Raw genomic sequence first — 14403 nt, forward strand, 5'->3', positions numbered from 1 at the left:
ACAGACCTACTGACCTAAGAACAGTTTTTGAAGGACCAACACTACTGCATGACCCTAATAAATAGGTTTATTAACAGAAAGGTAAATATGCAAACCCTAGGAAATACTAAATGACTCTGACTGCTCCAACATGAGGATGGACAGAACACTCGCTTGAATAACCGACTACTTGACTTGTGAACACCGGCCAACCAGGGGATTTTCCGAATTCAGAGTCCAGTTGGAACTATCTTTGGGCAATTCTGGCTGTCCGAAGGGTCCAGAAACATTGTTTACCCCAACTTAAATGAAGCAAGATCGTTTATAGTTGAGCTTTGCCATATTGCTTGTTTCAACAAGTTACTATGGGATTTGTTATCCCGCGTTTGGTTATCTTATATGATTCTGTATTTGGAATAGCGTGGTTGACTGGATAGTTTGTTTTGGTGAAGAGTGAATTCATACTGAAGACACAGTTGGAGTCTAGCTTCTTTTACTAAACTAGGAAGAGAATGTAGTGGTTTCAAAGGTCAGAAATGGTACAGTTTGATTGTTTTCAACTGGTCTGATGGCCCTATGTGTATACTGCTGCTCTATGTCTATTTTCAATTTTTCATTCCTTTCACACATATGATCATCTTCATCTCATAAATTCTATGACCTGTGGTTTTTCCAGGGAATACCACCAGCAAGTGAAAAATTGGATAGTTCTGATGCATGCGTGCCTATTCTTTGCATCAAACTTGCTACGTGGTGGCCATGATGGAGTCCTTTTTGTTTGATATTCCTTTTACTGCCTTTTTGTACGGAAAATGCAAGACTTGCCGAATTTGCCAAATTTGCTTACTTTGTCCATAGCATATGCAGTTTCAAATAAATGAGGTTTATTGTAGCTCAATTTGCTCTTTCTTTCCTTTCTTTCTTCTTCGTTTTTTTTTTTCTTTGGATAATTAGCCACTTGGGTGAAATCCATCATTAACTGTTCCTTGCTGTCATAACAGGATGACCTCTCATCAAGCAAAGTTGCTGGAGAACGTGATGCTGCTGAGACTATTAAAACTGATGCTATTCCTGCTCTCACGAAACTTCAGAAGGTAATGTTTGCTATCCTTTGTGGCTAATAATTTCAAAAATGCATGCTTAATCATTAGCGGTTTGGTAGCAATTTATCATTGAGCTTTATTCATACTTTTATTCTTGCATACTTTGGCGTTGATACGGAAAAATGATGGTGAGGAATGCAAAGTGAAGGCGTTAGTTTTTATTCGACAGGTTCAGCAACGGAGGTGGACTTCACAGTGGAGGAAGATGTACGGCTTGGGTCAGTCGAGTGAAAGTGTTTGGGTAGGTTCAGGGGAAACTAGTTGATTCTGATTAGTCCGTTTTACCGTTTTACGTATCAATGCTTTCTATCACTACTTCACAAGTCCTCCACATTAATAATTTTAATGCAAGTTTAATACAAAATGTAGAAAACAAGTCCACACAAAGCACTGAATCAATTTCATATCAAGGTAATGCAAATGGTTCTGTATATATCATCATATTGCATCAACTCGAGTAGTTTAAAGACTAAAACTTCTATCAACTGCATAATCCACAAAGCTATGAAGTGGCACCACACCATCACCATACTTCTCAAACCCATCTAACTCCTGCTTAGCTTGGGATCTAAGCTTCTCTGCTACCTCAATAGCCTTTTCAACCCCATAAACTTTCACATAGCTCTTCCCTTTCTTCTCCTTCTTCTCATTCTCATCCTTACCATTCTTCTTCTCTTCAAGAATATCATCAACCACTTGGTACAAAACCCCAACAGCTCTCCCGTACCTCCTCAGTCTGTCTACCTCCTCATCTTTGGCACCAGCTAGCAGTCCTCCGCAGACAGCAGAACACTCACCCATTTCCCCAAACTTCTTCTCCTGCACGAATTCAACCGCATTAGGCCCTCCTTCCAGGTCAAGGAACTGACCAGCCGCCATGCCGGTGGACCCAACAGTTCTGGCAATCTCCGTGATCACACGCAGAAGTCGAGCCTCTGGCACAAGATCTGAAGGCGTGTTTGACACAATGTGCTGAAATCCTAAAGGAAACAGAGCATCACCAGCAAGAATTGCCATGTCTTCGCCGTAGACTGTGTGGTTAGAAGGCTGCCCGCGACGAGACGGGTCGTCATCCATGCAAGGAAGATCATCGTGTATGAGTGAAGCTGCATGCACCTATCAATTTCATTCAGACAAATCATCAAACACCTTCCAATCACAGAATTCCAAGAACAAAATCCACAGCCCATTTTGAAACTAAGCAAAGAATGCACCCCATAAGCACAACCCAAATAGCCAAACAGGGTTTTAAGCATAATAACATCCTTCAATTCAGTTCCTTTCTAGCCCAAACAACAATTTCAAAGCACCGAAATATAATTCTAAGCAAGAAATTTCCAATCACTAAGTTCAATCTAATTACTTTCTAAAAATAGAAAACCGATCCTTACCATTTCGAGAGCACAGGCGGTGGGGAACGCGGCGAGGCGGTCACCGCCGAAGAGCTCACAGGCGGCGACGCACATGACCGGAGAAGCCCTCTTGGCACCGTCGGCGAGAACAGAGTAGCGCATGGACTCGTAGATCAGCTCAGGATACCGAACCGGAACCGCCTCGTTAAGCTTGTGGTTGATATCGGCGATCAGCGTCGTCCAGTAGGTTTTCAAATCGAACCGGGTCGACTTTGATCGGGTCGAAACCGATGAAGCCGCGCAACACCGAATTCGGAAAGTAAGCTTTTTCGGTATGTGGAAATGCGCCGGAGTCGTAACCACTGAGAACGCCATTACAGATTTCTGAAATCTCTGATAGTAAAAGAAAGCACTGAAGCAGATATAGGAGATTAGAGAAACGTGATTGGGTAGATCGAGCACCTATTTCTTACGGTGGTCCAACGATTTTGATTGGTCGTTTCCTTTTTTACTGTTATGTCGAGAATACTCTCGTTGAGCACATTTATTTAGATCGATCGCCGTTTGAAAAAAACTTAAGACCTGGTTTGGAATTGGTTCGCTTTTAAAAAAAATTAATTTTTGTTCAAAATTTTAGATTTTATTGTATTTGGTAAGTAAATAAAAAACATAGATTTTATTGTATTTGGTAAGTAAATAAAAAACAGTTTTAAATGAAAGTTATACGTCACTCTGGCAGCAGATTTTAGAAGCAGGCCAGAGATTAAAACACTCTATGCAGTTATTTTATGTACAAACTAAAAACGAAACTGTTTTAATTCACAGCGGATTATTTTCACACTACAACCGCAACAGTTTTTTTGTTGAAAGTCAGAGCAATCCCTACTCCCTAGGCCTATAGAACACCCTCACTCTCTCACTTCCGATCTGAGTTTCCCTACTGATGGCGTCCGTACAGTTCCGTACACTGCTGGTGGTCTCGGCGATGTTGAGGGTGGTTCTGATCGTGTACGGGGAGTGGCAGGATACCCACATGGAGGTGAGGTACACTGACATCGATTACGTGGTGTTTTCGGACGCAGCTTCACTAGTGGCTTCTGGTAAATCCCCATTTGAGAGATCCACCTACAGGTACTCTCCTCTGCTCGCGTTTTTGCTCCTACCCAATTCGATTCTTCATCGCTCTTGGGGTAAATTCATCTTCTCAGCTGCAGGTACAGTAATTTTTTTGTTTTGTTTTTTTTGCTTAGTTTTAATGTGGGTTCTGCTTTTTTGCCGGAATTTGAGTTGACGTGGTTTTTGGGTTATTTGAATTTGTGTAGATTTGCTTGTGGGTTTGTTTATACGGACCATATTGAAGCTTCGCGGGGTGCCGGAGAATTTGTCTATGATTTCTGTGATGGCTTGGCTGTTTAATCCGTTTACGTTTACAATTGGAACTCGTGGAAACTGTGAGCCCATTGTTTGTGCTTTGATTCTTTGGGTCTTTATATGTCTCATGAACGGTGTAAGTTTCTTTCTTTGTATCGTTTCTCCTTCTGTTTTCCGCATTACTGTTATGATCGTAATGAATAAATGCGTTGTATGAAAATGAGATTATCGGTTACGTGTATGCACCTTAGCAGAAAGTTACAAAAGAGTGAATGCCTATGAGATTGTTTTAGATTCTGTTTGTGTTATTCTGTCCGGTGAGTTATCTGTTCTATAATGTAGCTTACTAGCATAGACTCTACACTTCAATTGTTGCTTTCTGTAATTAATCTAATGTTTTGATGACATCTACACCATATCTGAGGTTGTTCTCTTTTGAGATGGAGATGCTTGACATACATAACCATTAACTGTCTTTGAATTTTTCTTTTAAGAAATAAAATTATGATAACAATATGCCCATGTCCTTCCTATTCAAAATGAAAATTCTTTTGCATTTAGTGGGTACAATCTCTGCAGTGAAAACCAAGTAGAATTCTGCTCTAATTTTTTTTTCTTAGAAATGGTTCCTGTGCCTATCACCCATATGTTTCTAACTCTATGGTTTGTTTCTTCGTAACAGGACGTGTGTTACAAGCGGCATTTTGGTATGGACTTGTTGTCCACTTCCGAGTCTACCCCATTATCTATGCACTCCCTATTCTTCTGATTCTTGATCCTCATGTGTTTCGACCTGGTCAGAAACCTAGCCTTCAACGCTGGGATCATCAACAAGAATCACCTCAAAGCAGCTTTAAATCGAGACTTGCCTATCTGCTTCGGCCATGGTTAATTGTGAAAAGTGCGTTTACACGAGACAGGATACTTTTTTCTCTCATATCTGGGGCCATATTCTTCCTTTTAACTGGTCTTTTCTATCATCTATATGGGTGGGATTTCCTGCACGAGTCACTGCTATATCATCTTACTCGTACTGATCCAAGGCACAATTTTTCCATTTATTTTTATCACATCTACCTTCAATATGAGCATAAAATCTCGGTACTGGAGAAGCTCATCTCATTTTTGCCTCAGTTGATAGTTCAGCTTGTTCTCATTCTGAGTTTCGCACAAGACCTTCCGTTCTGCTGCTTTGTGCAGACAGTGGCATTTGTGGCATTCAACAAGGTTATTCCCTTTATCACTTTTCTCTGTTACTCATTTTTGTTTATAAATTGCTAGCTCAAGTTAATGAAGTTTTACATATATTATGCAAAATTGTAATCGGGCTGTCTTACGTGGAATTGTTGATTTTGGATTCTTACTTTCTCAGTGATTATAATCAGTGACAATTCTGTTAAAATTTGTAGTCTTCAACATATGGGATTGGTCTATAATAAAGTATTTCATCACCAAGGGAAACTAATACTTTTACCCCATTGTTGACAGGTAATGACTGCACAATACTTTGTCTGGTTTTTCTGCCTCTTGCCCCTGTCACTTGCTTGGAGCAATATGAGGCTTAAATGGAAAGGCTTATCTTGCATAGCATTGTGGGTAGGTGGTCAACTTCATTGGTTGTGGTGGGGTTATATGCATGAGTTCAAGGGACGGAATGTCTTTCTTCAGCTGTGGGTGGCCGGCATCATGTTCCTATCTGCAAACACATATGTTTTGGTTTCACTCATCAATCATCACAGATGTTCTCCTCTTTTCACACGATTGGATAAAACTCTCAAGGGTGCGAAGAAATTGAAGTGATTAAAAAGCTTGATGGCCAGGTTCACATGCTTTTGGCAGTTTAATGCTGTGTTTCTACCACTGCCTTTGGCAATCACATATTGGCTGTTTTTTGGAATTTTGCTCTTCTTTTGTCTTGGATTTTTAACTCCGGTACAGGTTTAGGCATTTAACAAGCCTTATAAGCTGTTTATCGGTAACCCATTTGCTCATCGGGCCTTGCACTTAATTTAATATAGCTTCAAATTCTTAAAGAAAGAATCATGAACACGAAAATTTTAAATTAGTACCGCACAGGAAAAAGCCTAAAAGGAACTAGAAAAAGAACGCGCCTCACGCGCCTACTTCTTTTTCTCCCGTAACTCAGTTGTTCCCAATTTCCGATTCCGATTGGCCTCCGCTGATCCCTTCTTCTTGGCAATCGTTGGGTTGTCTAAGGGGACTGGTGGCTACGCCGGCGTTTGTCTTCTCCGCCCTTCCACCGGGAAGCGGCGGAGATTGTGTTTCAACGGTGATGCAACGAAAACGTGTGAAGAATGGTGGTGATATCACTTCTGATTTGGAAGCTCTTCAGATGGAGGATCTTGATTCTAGTGTTCATTCTGCTCCTACCCAGCAACCCCCGTTGAGCTATGCAAGTACGCTTAAGAATTCGGTGGATCGGTATCGAAAAACCATGACGGAGGAGTTTGAATTCACTGATGAGGACTGCATCTATTCTCAAGGTAAGCATGGTCAAAATGTTTCATTCTCTGAAAAAGTGCATAATAAATTGGACTATGATTGGAGATGTGCTGTGATTGTTAAGCTTATGGGAAGGCCAAACTCTACCAATTCTTTTGAGTTTATGTTGAGAGGTCTGAAAAGGAAGTGGCAGGTCAAGGGGGGTTGGCAGGTCAATTCTTTTGAGTTTATGTTGAGAAGATATGAACACTGCTCTCTGTGGTGGACCTTGGATTTTGGTCGGGCAGACCCTAATTGTTAGAAAATGGAGGCCTGATTTTGACCCCATGATTGAATTCATTGGTAAAATGGCTCTGTGGGTTCGAATATTGGGGTTGCTTGTCAAATACTTTAAGGATTATACTGTGGCCAAAATTGGTAAAATTCTCAGTGATGTTGTTAAGGTTGATCAGCTTACTCTTGGCCAGTCAAGAGGGAAATTTGCTCGTGTTTGCATTGAAGTGGACCTAAACAAACCTCTACGTCCATTTGTTGAAGTTGAATCTGTTGCTTATAATGTGGTTTATGAGGGAATCTCACTAATCTGTTTTTAATGTGGTTGTTTTGGTCACTCTAAGGATAAATGTCCCACTCTTCATTCTAGGCTTAGAAATTCAGCTCAACCCCAAGCTCCTATTGCTACTGTGATTGGTGACGTCAATGACTCCACCGAAAACAATATGATTGATGCCCAACAGGTGGTGGATGCTTCCCACAAGTCACCTTTGACTCCCCAATCTCAGAATGCTATAATCAAGGAGGATATGAGACCCTGGATGTTAATGAGTTACAGAAACAAAAAGAGAGTTGGAGAAAATGGAGGATCTAAGAAGAATGCTATAAATGGCTCTAGGTTTGCTATTCTGCAAGAGGAGGGTGGTATTGACTCTGTGGAGCTTGAGCTGACCATGAATGACACTCCTACTGATAATAACCCCCCTATTGTGAAATTATGGCAGAGTTTCCAAGAGAAGAAGAAGAATTCTACATTGGCTGCTAAGACCAAGAGTACTACTACCTCTACTACCACTTTGAAGAACACCAATTCTCCGGGTAAACAATCTTCTTTTGGGCATGGTAATCATAAATCTGTGTTGAAAGAGAATTCTTCTTCTGCATTGCATGCTAAAAGTTCTTCTCGACTTCCTATGAAAGATGTCTCTAATATTGGGAGTAGTAGTGGTTCCAAAGCTGCTATGCAGTACCAGAGGAAGGCAAAAGGGTTGATTTCATCCGTTACCAAACAGCAGCCCCATGTTTTCAAAAAGCTCTCTTTTGAAAATGTGGATGCTAATGTCCTTGGTAATGGAATCTCAGCGATCTTTGGGCATTGTCCCCCAGAGGAGACTTTGGTGGATTCCGGAAAATATTTGTCTAAGTCAGAGGCATCTGAGAACTTTGTTGAACAAACATTTGCTGATATTAGCATGTTGACTAATAATGATAGTCTGCCTTCTCAAGTTGGGGAAGGTATGACTGATGCTTAATTGGGTGTCTGCCCTTTACTTCTTTGCCTTATCACTGTTTAAACTACTATGTTGGAATGTGAGAGGTGCTGGAGGTAAGAAATTTCAATCAGCAATTTCTGATCTTATTAATTTACATAAGATGGATATTCTTGTTATATGTGAACCTCGTGTGCCCTATGCTCGTGTTAAAAGGTTTCTTAGAAGACATGGTTTCCCTGATGCCGAGGTTGAGGAAGCAAGGGGTTTCTCTGGTGGCATTTGGGTCTTATATGATAAAAATAAAGTTTCTGTTTCTTTTGTTGATAGTAATTCTCAGTCTGTCACTGTTAAGGTGGTGGTGAATAGACAAGAATGGATCCTTACGGCTTTATATGCTAGTCCTACTCATTCGGTGAGGAATTCTCTTTGGAGTTACTTATCTACTTTTTCTTCTAATATTCAATTACCCTGGTTGATTATTGGAGATTTCAATGAACTTTATAGTAGTGCAGACAAAAATGGAGGATCCTTGATTGGTAAGTTTGGTGGTATGAAAACTTGGGTTGATAGCTTTGGTTTGATTGATGTTGGTTTTCAGGGGCCAGATTTCACTTGGACTGATAAAAGAGTTAAAGAAAGGTTGGATAGGGGTTTTTGTACTGATGAGTGGAGGTTTGCTTTCCCTGAAGCTTTCATTCAACACCTTCCTCGTATGAAATCAGATCACTGCCCTTTACTGTTACAGTTCTCTTCTAATGTTGATTCTCATGGTACTAATAAACCGTTTCGCTTCCAAGCTATGTGGTTCCAGCAGGAGACTTACCCTGAGCTTGTTAAGAGAAAATGGCAGAGTTATAATGGAGATATTATCAATAAAGTGAATATGCTTGCTTCGGATCTTCAAGAGTGGAATACCAATGTTGTTGGTAATATCTTTAGAAAGAAAAGAAAACTCTTAGCTAGAATTACTGGTATTCAAAAGAGCCTTTGTAAAAAGCATAATCCTTTTCTTGTCAATCTGGAGGAAGATCTCATTAGGGAATATGAGCAAATTAGAGATCAAGAAGCTGTGTACTGGCAACAAAAATCCAGAGTTACTTGGCTTCAAAATGGAGACAGAAATACAAAGTTCTTTCACCTTTCCACTATGGTGAGAAGACGAAGAAATAAAATTGAAGGGTTGCTTAATCAATCTGGTGAGCATTGCACTGATCTTCCTACTATGAAAAACATTGCTGCTGCTTTCTTTCAAGCTCTGTTCACTCATAATCCCTCTGAAGACATCAGGTTTGTTATTCCTTACCTTTTTCCTAGTTTGGATTTTGATGCTCTCAATTGGATGAGTAGATCAATTTCTGTTGGGGAAGTGCAAAGTGCCTTATTTAGTATTGGAAGTCTAAAGGCTCCTAGTGTCGACGGGTTCCCTGCCCTTTTCTACCAGAAGCATTGGAATCTTTTATCTGCTGAGATTGTTAGTTTGGTGACTGATGCCTTTACTCATGGGAAAATTCCTGACGGCCTCAATCACACCCTCATTACTCTTGTTCCCAAAGTGATAAGCCCACAAGATATGTCGTTGTTTAGACCGATTAGCCTTTGTTGTACTCTTTATAAGACTATATCCAAAGTTTTGGTGGCTAGGATTCGCCCCTACCTTTCTAATCTCAGAGGCCCCAATCAAGTTAGTTTTGTTCCAGGGAGGCAAATTTATGATAATATTATCATTGCTCAAGAAGTCCTTTATAAGTTTCAACACTCTCATGGCTCCAAAGGTTTTATGGCCTGGAAAATTGATCTGTCCAAGGCCTATGATAGATTGCATTGGAGTTTTATTGAATCAGTTTTAGTTGAAGCCCAATTTCCTGATAAGCTTACCAAATTGATCATGAATTGTGTAACTACTACCAGCTTCCAGGTTTGTGTGAATGGTGAACTTTCTTCTTGTTTTAAAGCTAGTAGAGGAATAAGACGGGGAGATCCTCTCTCCCCCTATCTCTTTGTTCTTTGTATGGAGAAGTTGTCTCACCTAATTTGCTCAGCTGTTAATGTAGGGAAATGGAAACCCGTGAAAGCCTCTAGATCGGGACCTCTCATTTCACATCTATTTTTTTGCAGATGATCTGATTCTTTTCTCTGAAGCAAGTTGTTCTCAAGCCAAAGTTATGAAGAGGTGTTTGGATATCTTTTGTAACCTATCTGGGCAGGAGGTAAGCTTCAATAAATCTCTTTTGTTCTGCTCTCCTAATACCCGCAAGAAGCTTACTCGGAAAATTAGCAAAATTTGTGGTTCTGTTCTTACTACCAACTTGGGTAATTATCTTGGGATGCCCCTTATTCACTCTTATGTGACGAAGCAAACGTATCGTCCTATTGTTGAAAAAGTTCAGAGTAAACTTACAGGGTGGAAGAGTAAAGCTCTTAGTTTTGCTGGGAGACTCACCTTGGTTCAAGCTGTATCATCTACCATGCCTATTTATGCAATGCAAACAGCTAAACTCCCTATTTCTATGTGCAATTCCCTGGATAAACTGTCTAGAGATTTTTTATGGGGTGACTGTGATGAAAAAAAGAAAGTTCATATGATAAATTGGGACCTTGTTTGCAGGCCTAAATCTAATGGTGGTTTGGGTTTGAAGAAAGCTGTTCATATGAATCAGGCTATGTTAGCAAAGATTGGTTGGAGAATGTTTCAGAAAGATAACGGGCTTTGGTGCGATGTTCTCAACAAAAAGTATGTGAAATCTCAATCTCTTTTCCACTCTAATTACTCTTGTCCTTCTAGTTGTTCTAGTACCTGGAGGGGAATTGTTTATGGGGCTAAATTGCTTACTCAAGGCCTTTGTTGGAGGGTTGGTGATGGTTCTCTCATTAATTTCTGGTATGACAATTGGTTAGGAATAGGACCCCTAATTCAGAAAATTTCAAATGCCTCTGCTATTGATCTTCATCTTAAGGTCAATGATTGCTGGAATGATGTGGGATGGGACATGAACTTCTTAAGTTCAGTTCTTGATGAAAATACCATCAATGAAATTGTTAGAATTCCTGTTAATTTTGATGGCGGCGGGGTTGATAAAATGATTTGGGGAGCTAATTCCAATGGGAAATTTTCAATGAAATCTGCTTATCTCTGCTTAATTCAACATGAAAACTTTGCTTTATTTCCTTGGGTGTATATTTGGCGATTATCTATTCCTCCCAAATTACGGACTTTCTTTTGGTTGGTTTGTCATGGTAAGCTGTTATCTAATGTAGAAAGGGCTAAGAGACATCTTACTGTTGATCCAAGTTGTTCTTGCTGTCCTAATTGTCCAGAAACTTTGCTACATTTGCTTAGAGACTGTCCCATGGCTCAACGTATATGGAATAAGATTATGTGCTCTGACTCAATTGCTAGGACTTGGAACGTAGATTGGAATGGCTGGTTGCATGCTAACACTCATTGCAAACTTCGTTGTTATGGTGGTCTGATGTGGGTAAATATCTTTATTTTCACATGTTGGTTTATTTGGAAATGGAGATGCAAGAGAATTTTTGATAGTGAGTTCCGGTGCCCTTTTGACCCTGTTACTGTTATTTTGGATACTGTGACTGAATGGGGTCGTGCTCATACCTGTGACACTCGTGTCACTGAAAAAGTTGCTGTGACTGTTAAATGGACTAAGCCTCCTCCTGGATGGGTGAAAGTTAGAACTCAAAATGGAAGTATTGGAGCTGGGGGGTTATTAGAGATTGTGATGGTAATTGGATATCTGGTTTCTCTGCTTGCTTAGGGAGTGGTTCTGTTCTTGAGGCAGAAGCTTGGGGTCTCCTGCTGGGTTTAAGGCTCACCTGCTCCCTTAAGTGTGTTTATGTTCTCATTGAATCTGATTCTGAAATTTTAGTTCAAATGCTAAATCAAGGGGTGGATGATCTTCATCCTTTGCATAGTGTGATAAGTAGGTGTAAGTTTCTGCAGAATAAGCTCTCTTCGTGTGAAGTCTCACATGTGTTTAGAGAGATCAATATGGTGGCTGATATTCTCTCCAAGTCCAGATTGGGGTCTGAGTTTGGAGTGCAGTACTTTCAGCAACCTCCTCCACAAGTTGTGAATCTTGCTCTTGATTACTTGTGTGAAACTGTTAGAACTAGGAATGTAGTTGTTACTTCCTGATTGTTTTCTTTGTGTTTGTTCTTTGGGCCTTTTGGCCCCCATATATCCAAAAAAAAAATTTTAAATTATTGCAGAAAATTTTCACATCAAGTATAATAGAGGAACCCTTTCCTACAGAATTGTTGGCAAATTGCCAACGTAAGTGCAAATCAAATAGGAAGCTTTTCTTCCTGATTTTCTAGAACTCATCAATCTAATCATAAATCTCTGTAAAAATGCATTACTCGAATAGAATTTCCAGTGATATATTCTGGTAGCAAGTGTTTTTACCTAGTGCTTCACAGCATCACCCATGCAGAATAGTTGGGTGTGCGTGCCAAAAACTTGGCTCAATAATATTACAATGTTCTACAACAACTTTTTCCCCAGACTTTTCAACAGACGCCTCATTCGTGTTCATCGTTATAATATCTCCCTTATCCCAGAAAATGGATGAACCTTGGCGAAACATAACTTGTAACTTGTTGTAGTCAATACCAAATTGCTTAAGCAGTCTATCTTTGTCGCCTGCTTGAGTACCCTTAAGAAAATTCTGAGCTTCACTTTTGCCTTTTCCAGACATAACAAGCTTCCAAAAACAAGTATTGTATTGATTGTTGATATGGCAGTCAACTTGCCTCCATGCCAGATAATCTCGAAGAATATCAGATGACGGATAACATACAGCGCGCCCATCAAAATAAGGAGGGCACTTCAACTCTTTCTGAGGGAAGAAACCACTCCACTTCGTCACATATGAGGAAGTGAAGAATGACACAATGACAGATACCATCTCACTTGCTTGCCTTTGACAGAACTGAGAATTCTTCTTGAAAACAAAGCTGTATTCATCGCTCACGCCATAGGAGAAAATAATGTCTGGAAATTCTTTCACCACAGCAACAGCACATGAATTCATAAGGTTGAGAGCTTGCTCATCATTCGGCTTCACAAACTCATGAACTTCAGTAAACCTGTGAAAGTGGCAACCATCGATTCTAATAACAATCCACGTTGATGGCATCAATTTGTTCCCAAACTGGAAGGACCTGAGATAATCGGGTTCAACTTTTCCAATGTCCCTTGTAAATATACCGAGCTCATTCCTAAGACTTGCATGCTCGTTCCAAAAACTTCGCCCAGCTATGTTCTTTGAATGAAGTATTCTTAACTTTTTCCTAAGCCTCTCCACAGGAGAACCATTCTCATTGTGCTTCACAACGTCCATCACCTCAGTTTTCAAAATGCAGGATCCTTGACGGAATATAGCATCCAATTTTTGATAGATGATGTCAAACTTTTCAAAAAGAAGGCTGTTTTTCTCTTCTTTACTGGCTCCCTTCAGTAACTCCAGTGCTTCGCTTTCCGTCTTCCCATCTTTTACAAGCTCCCATAGGCAAGTACCGTGCAGGTTGCTTGTATGACAACTACTCTGTCTCCACAGAAGGTACGATTGAAGAACCTCAATCGTAGCGCAGGCTATAACCCGTGAGTGAAACGAAGGAGGGTATCTCAGCTCCTTACTAGGGAAAAATTCCCTCCATTTCGAGACATACACCGAGGTGAAGAAGGATACAACAATGGACTCTACTTTGCTGGCACGCCTCTGGTGGAACTTGGACGTCTTCTTGAAGACAAAGCTGAACTCGTCACTGAACCCATACGAGAACACTATGTCCGGAAACTCCTCCGACACTGAAACTGCACATGAATTCATCAAGTTGAGTGCTACCTCATCATTTGGTTTCTCAAACTCATGCACTTCAGCAAAAGTTCGAAAATCACGGCCGTCGATGCGAACGACGATCAAGTTGGGCAGGAAAACCTCGTCTTCAAACTCGTAGGACTTGACGTACTCGTATTTGCTGTTTGCCATCTTGTCTACATAAATGGGAAGAGGCTTCCTTGGATCGCGAGTCTCAGAGGACTTTTATCAAACACCTAATATGCACAAGAGCACAATTCAATGTTTTGCTTCCTTACCGTAAAATTCCACAACTAGGCTGTCGAGGATTCTACCCAATTTGGGTCCAACGAGAATGGCTGATTTCGTTTCAACCTTTCCCAGGATGGTGGATTGGTGGGTAGAGACCAAGCAAAAATATTCGATCCCTTATTTCCAAAAACTTTTTGTGTTGCGGATTTGCTTTTTGTCGTTAGGCGTCGGAAGACTCGAGCTTTCTACCCTTTTCGATGTGGGAGAGACCAGTATAAGCATCGTCCGTTATTGATTTAACCGTAACTAGACGCCTACAGGAATAGGTTCGAAATTTCGGTCTAGAGTACTCATATTTGTGGAAATTTGATTGAGGTATCGAATATTAGTATTTAAAAACTAGTTTTTCAGATATTTTATATATCACATTTTTTTTTGAGAGGAATAGTCAACCATTTTATTAATAATAAACATAAGAAAAATTACAACTTATAGATGTAGAAACTACATCAAAATATAAAATAGCAAGAGAAATACTAGATGCAATAAAGCATCGGAAATAAAACATAGCAAGGGTACA

The 14403-nt window shown here is 40.2% G+C and overlaps 3 protein-coding genes across 3 annotated transcripts; 1 reads left to right on the forward strand and 2 right to left on the reverse strand.

The window, feature by feature from the left end:
- Window positions 1-1395: 1395 nt before the first annotated feature.
- On the reverse strand, window positions 1396-2923 carry LOC112172169 (heterodimeric geranylgeranyl pyrophosphate synthase small subunit, chloroplastic). The gene is made up of 2 exons (XM_024309407.2): window positions 2474-2923; window positions 1396-2198 (listed from the first exon to the last, which is right to left on the reverse strand). The coding sequence occupies exons 1-2, from the start codon at window positions 2807-2809 to the stop codon at window positions 1545-1547; spliced, it is 990 nt and encodes a 329-aa protein (XP_024165175.1). The 5' UTR covers window positions 2810-2923; the 3' UTR covers window positions 1396-1544.
- A 343-nt stretch (window positions 2924-3266) lies between these two features.
- LOC112173351 (GPI mannosyltransferase 1) lies at window positions 3267-5842 on the forward strand. Its single transcript, XM_024310961.2, has 4 exons — window positions 3267-3648; window positions 3757-3939; window positions 4488-5032; window positions 5294-5842. Exons 1-4 carry the CDS (start codon window positions 3378-3380, stop codon window positions 5603-5605), a joined length of 1311 nt encoding a protein of 436 aa, XP_024166729.1. The 5' UTR covers window positions 3267-3377; the 3' UTR covers window positions 5606-5842.
- A 6266-nt stretch (window positions 5843-12108) lies between these two features.
- On the reverse strand, window positions 12109-14139 carry LOC112173350 (tRNA(His) guanylyltransferase 1). The gene has a single exon (XM_024310960.2). It carries the CDS (start codon window positions 13761-13763, stop codon window positions 12195-12197), a length of 1569 nt encoding a protein of 522 aa, XP_024166728.1. The 5' UTR covers window positions 13764-14139; the 3' UTR covers window positions 12109-12194.
- Window positions 14140-14403: the final 264 nt, after the last annotated feature.

Source organism: Rosa chinensis, chromosome 6, assembly GCF_002994745.2.
Source record: "Rosa chinensis cultivar Old Blush chromosome 6, RchiOBHm-V2, whole genome shotgun sequence".
Taxonomy (NCBI): domain Eukaryota; kingdom Viridiplantae; phylum Streptophyta; class Magnoliopsida; order Rosales; family Rosaceae; genus Rosa; species Rosa chinensis.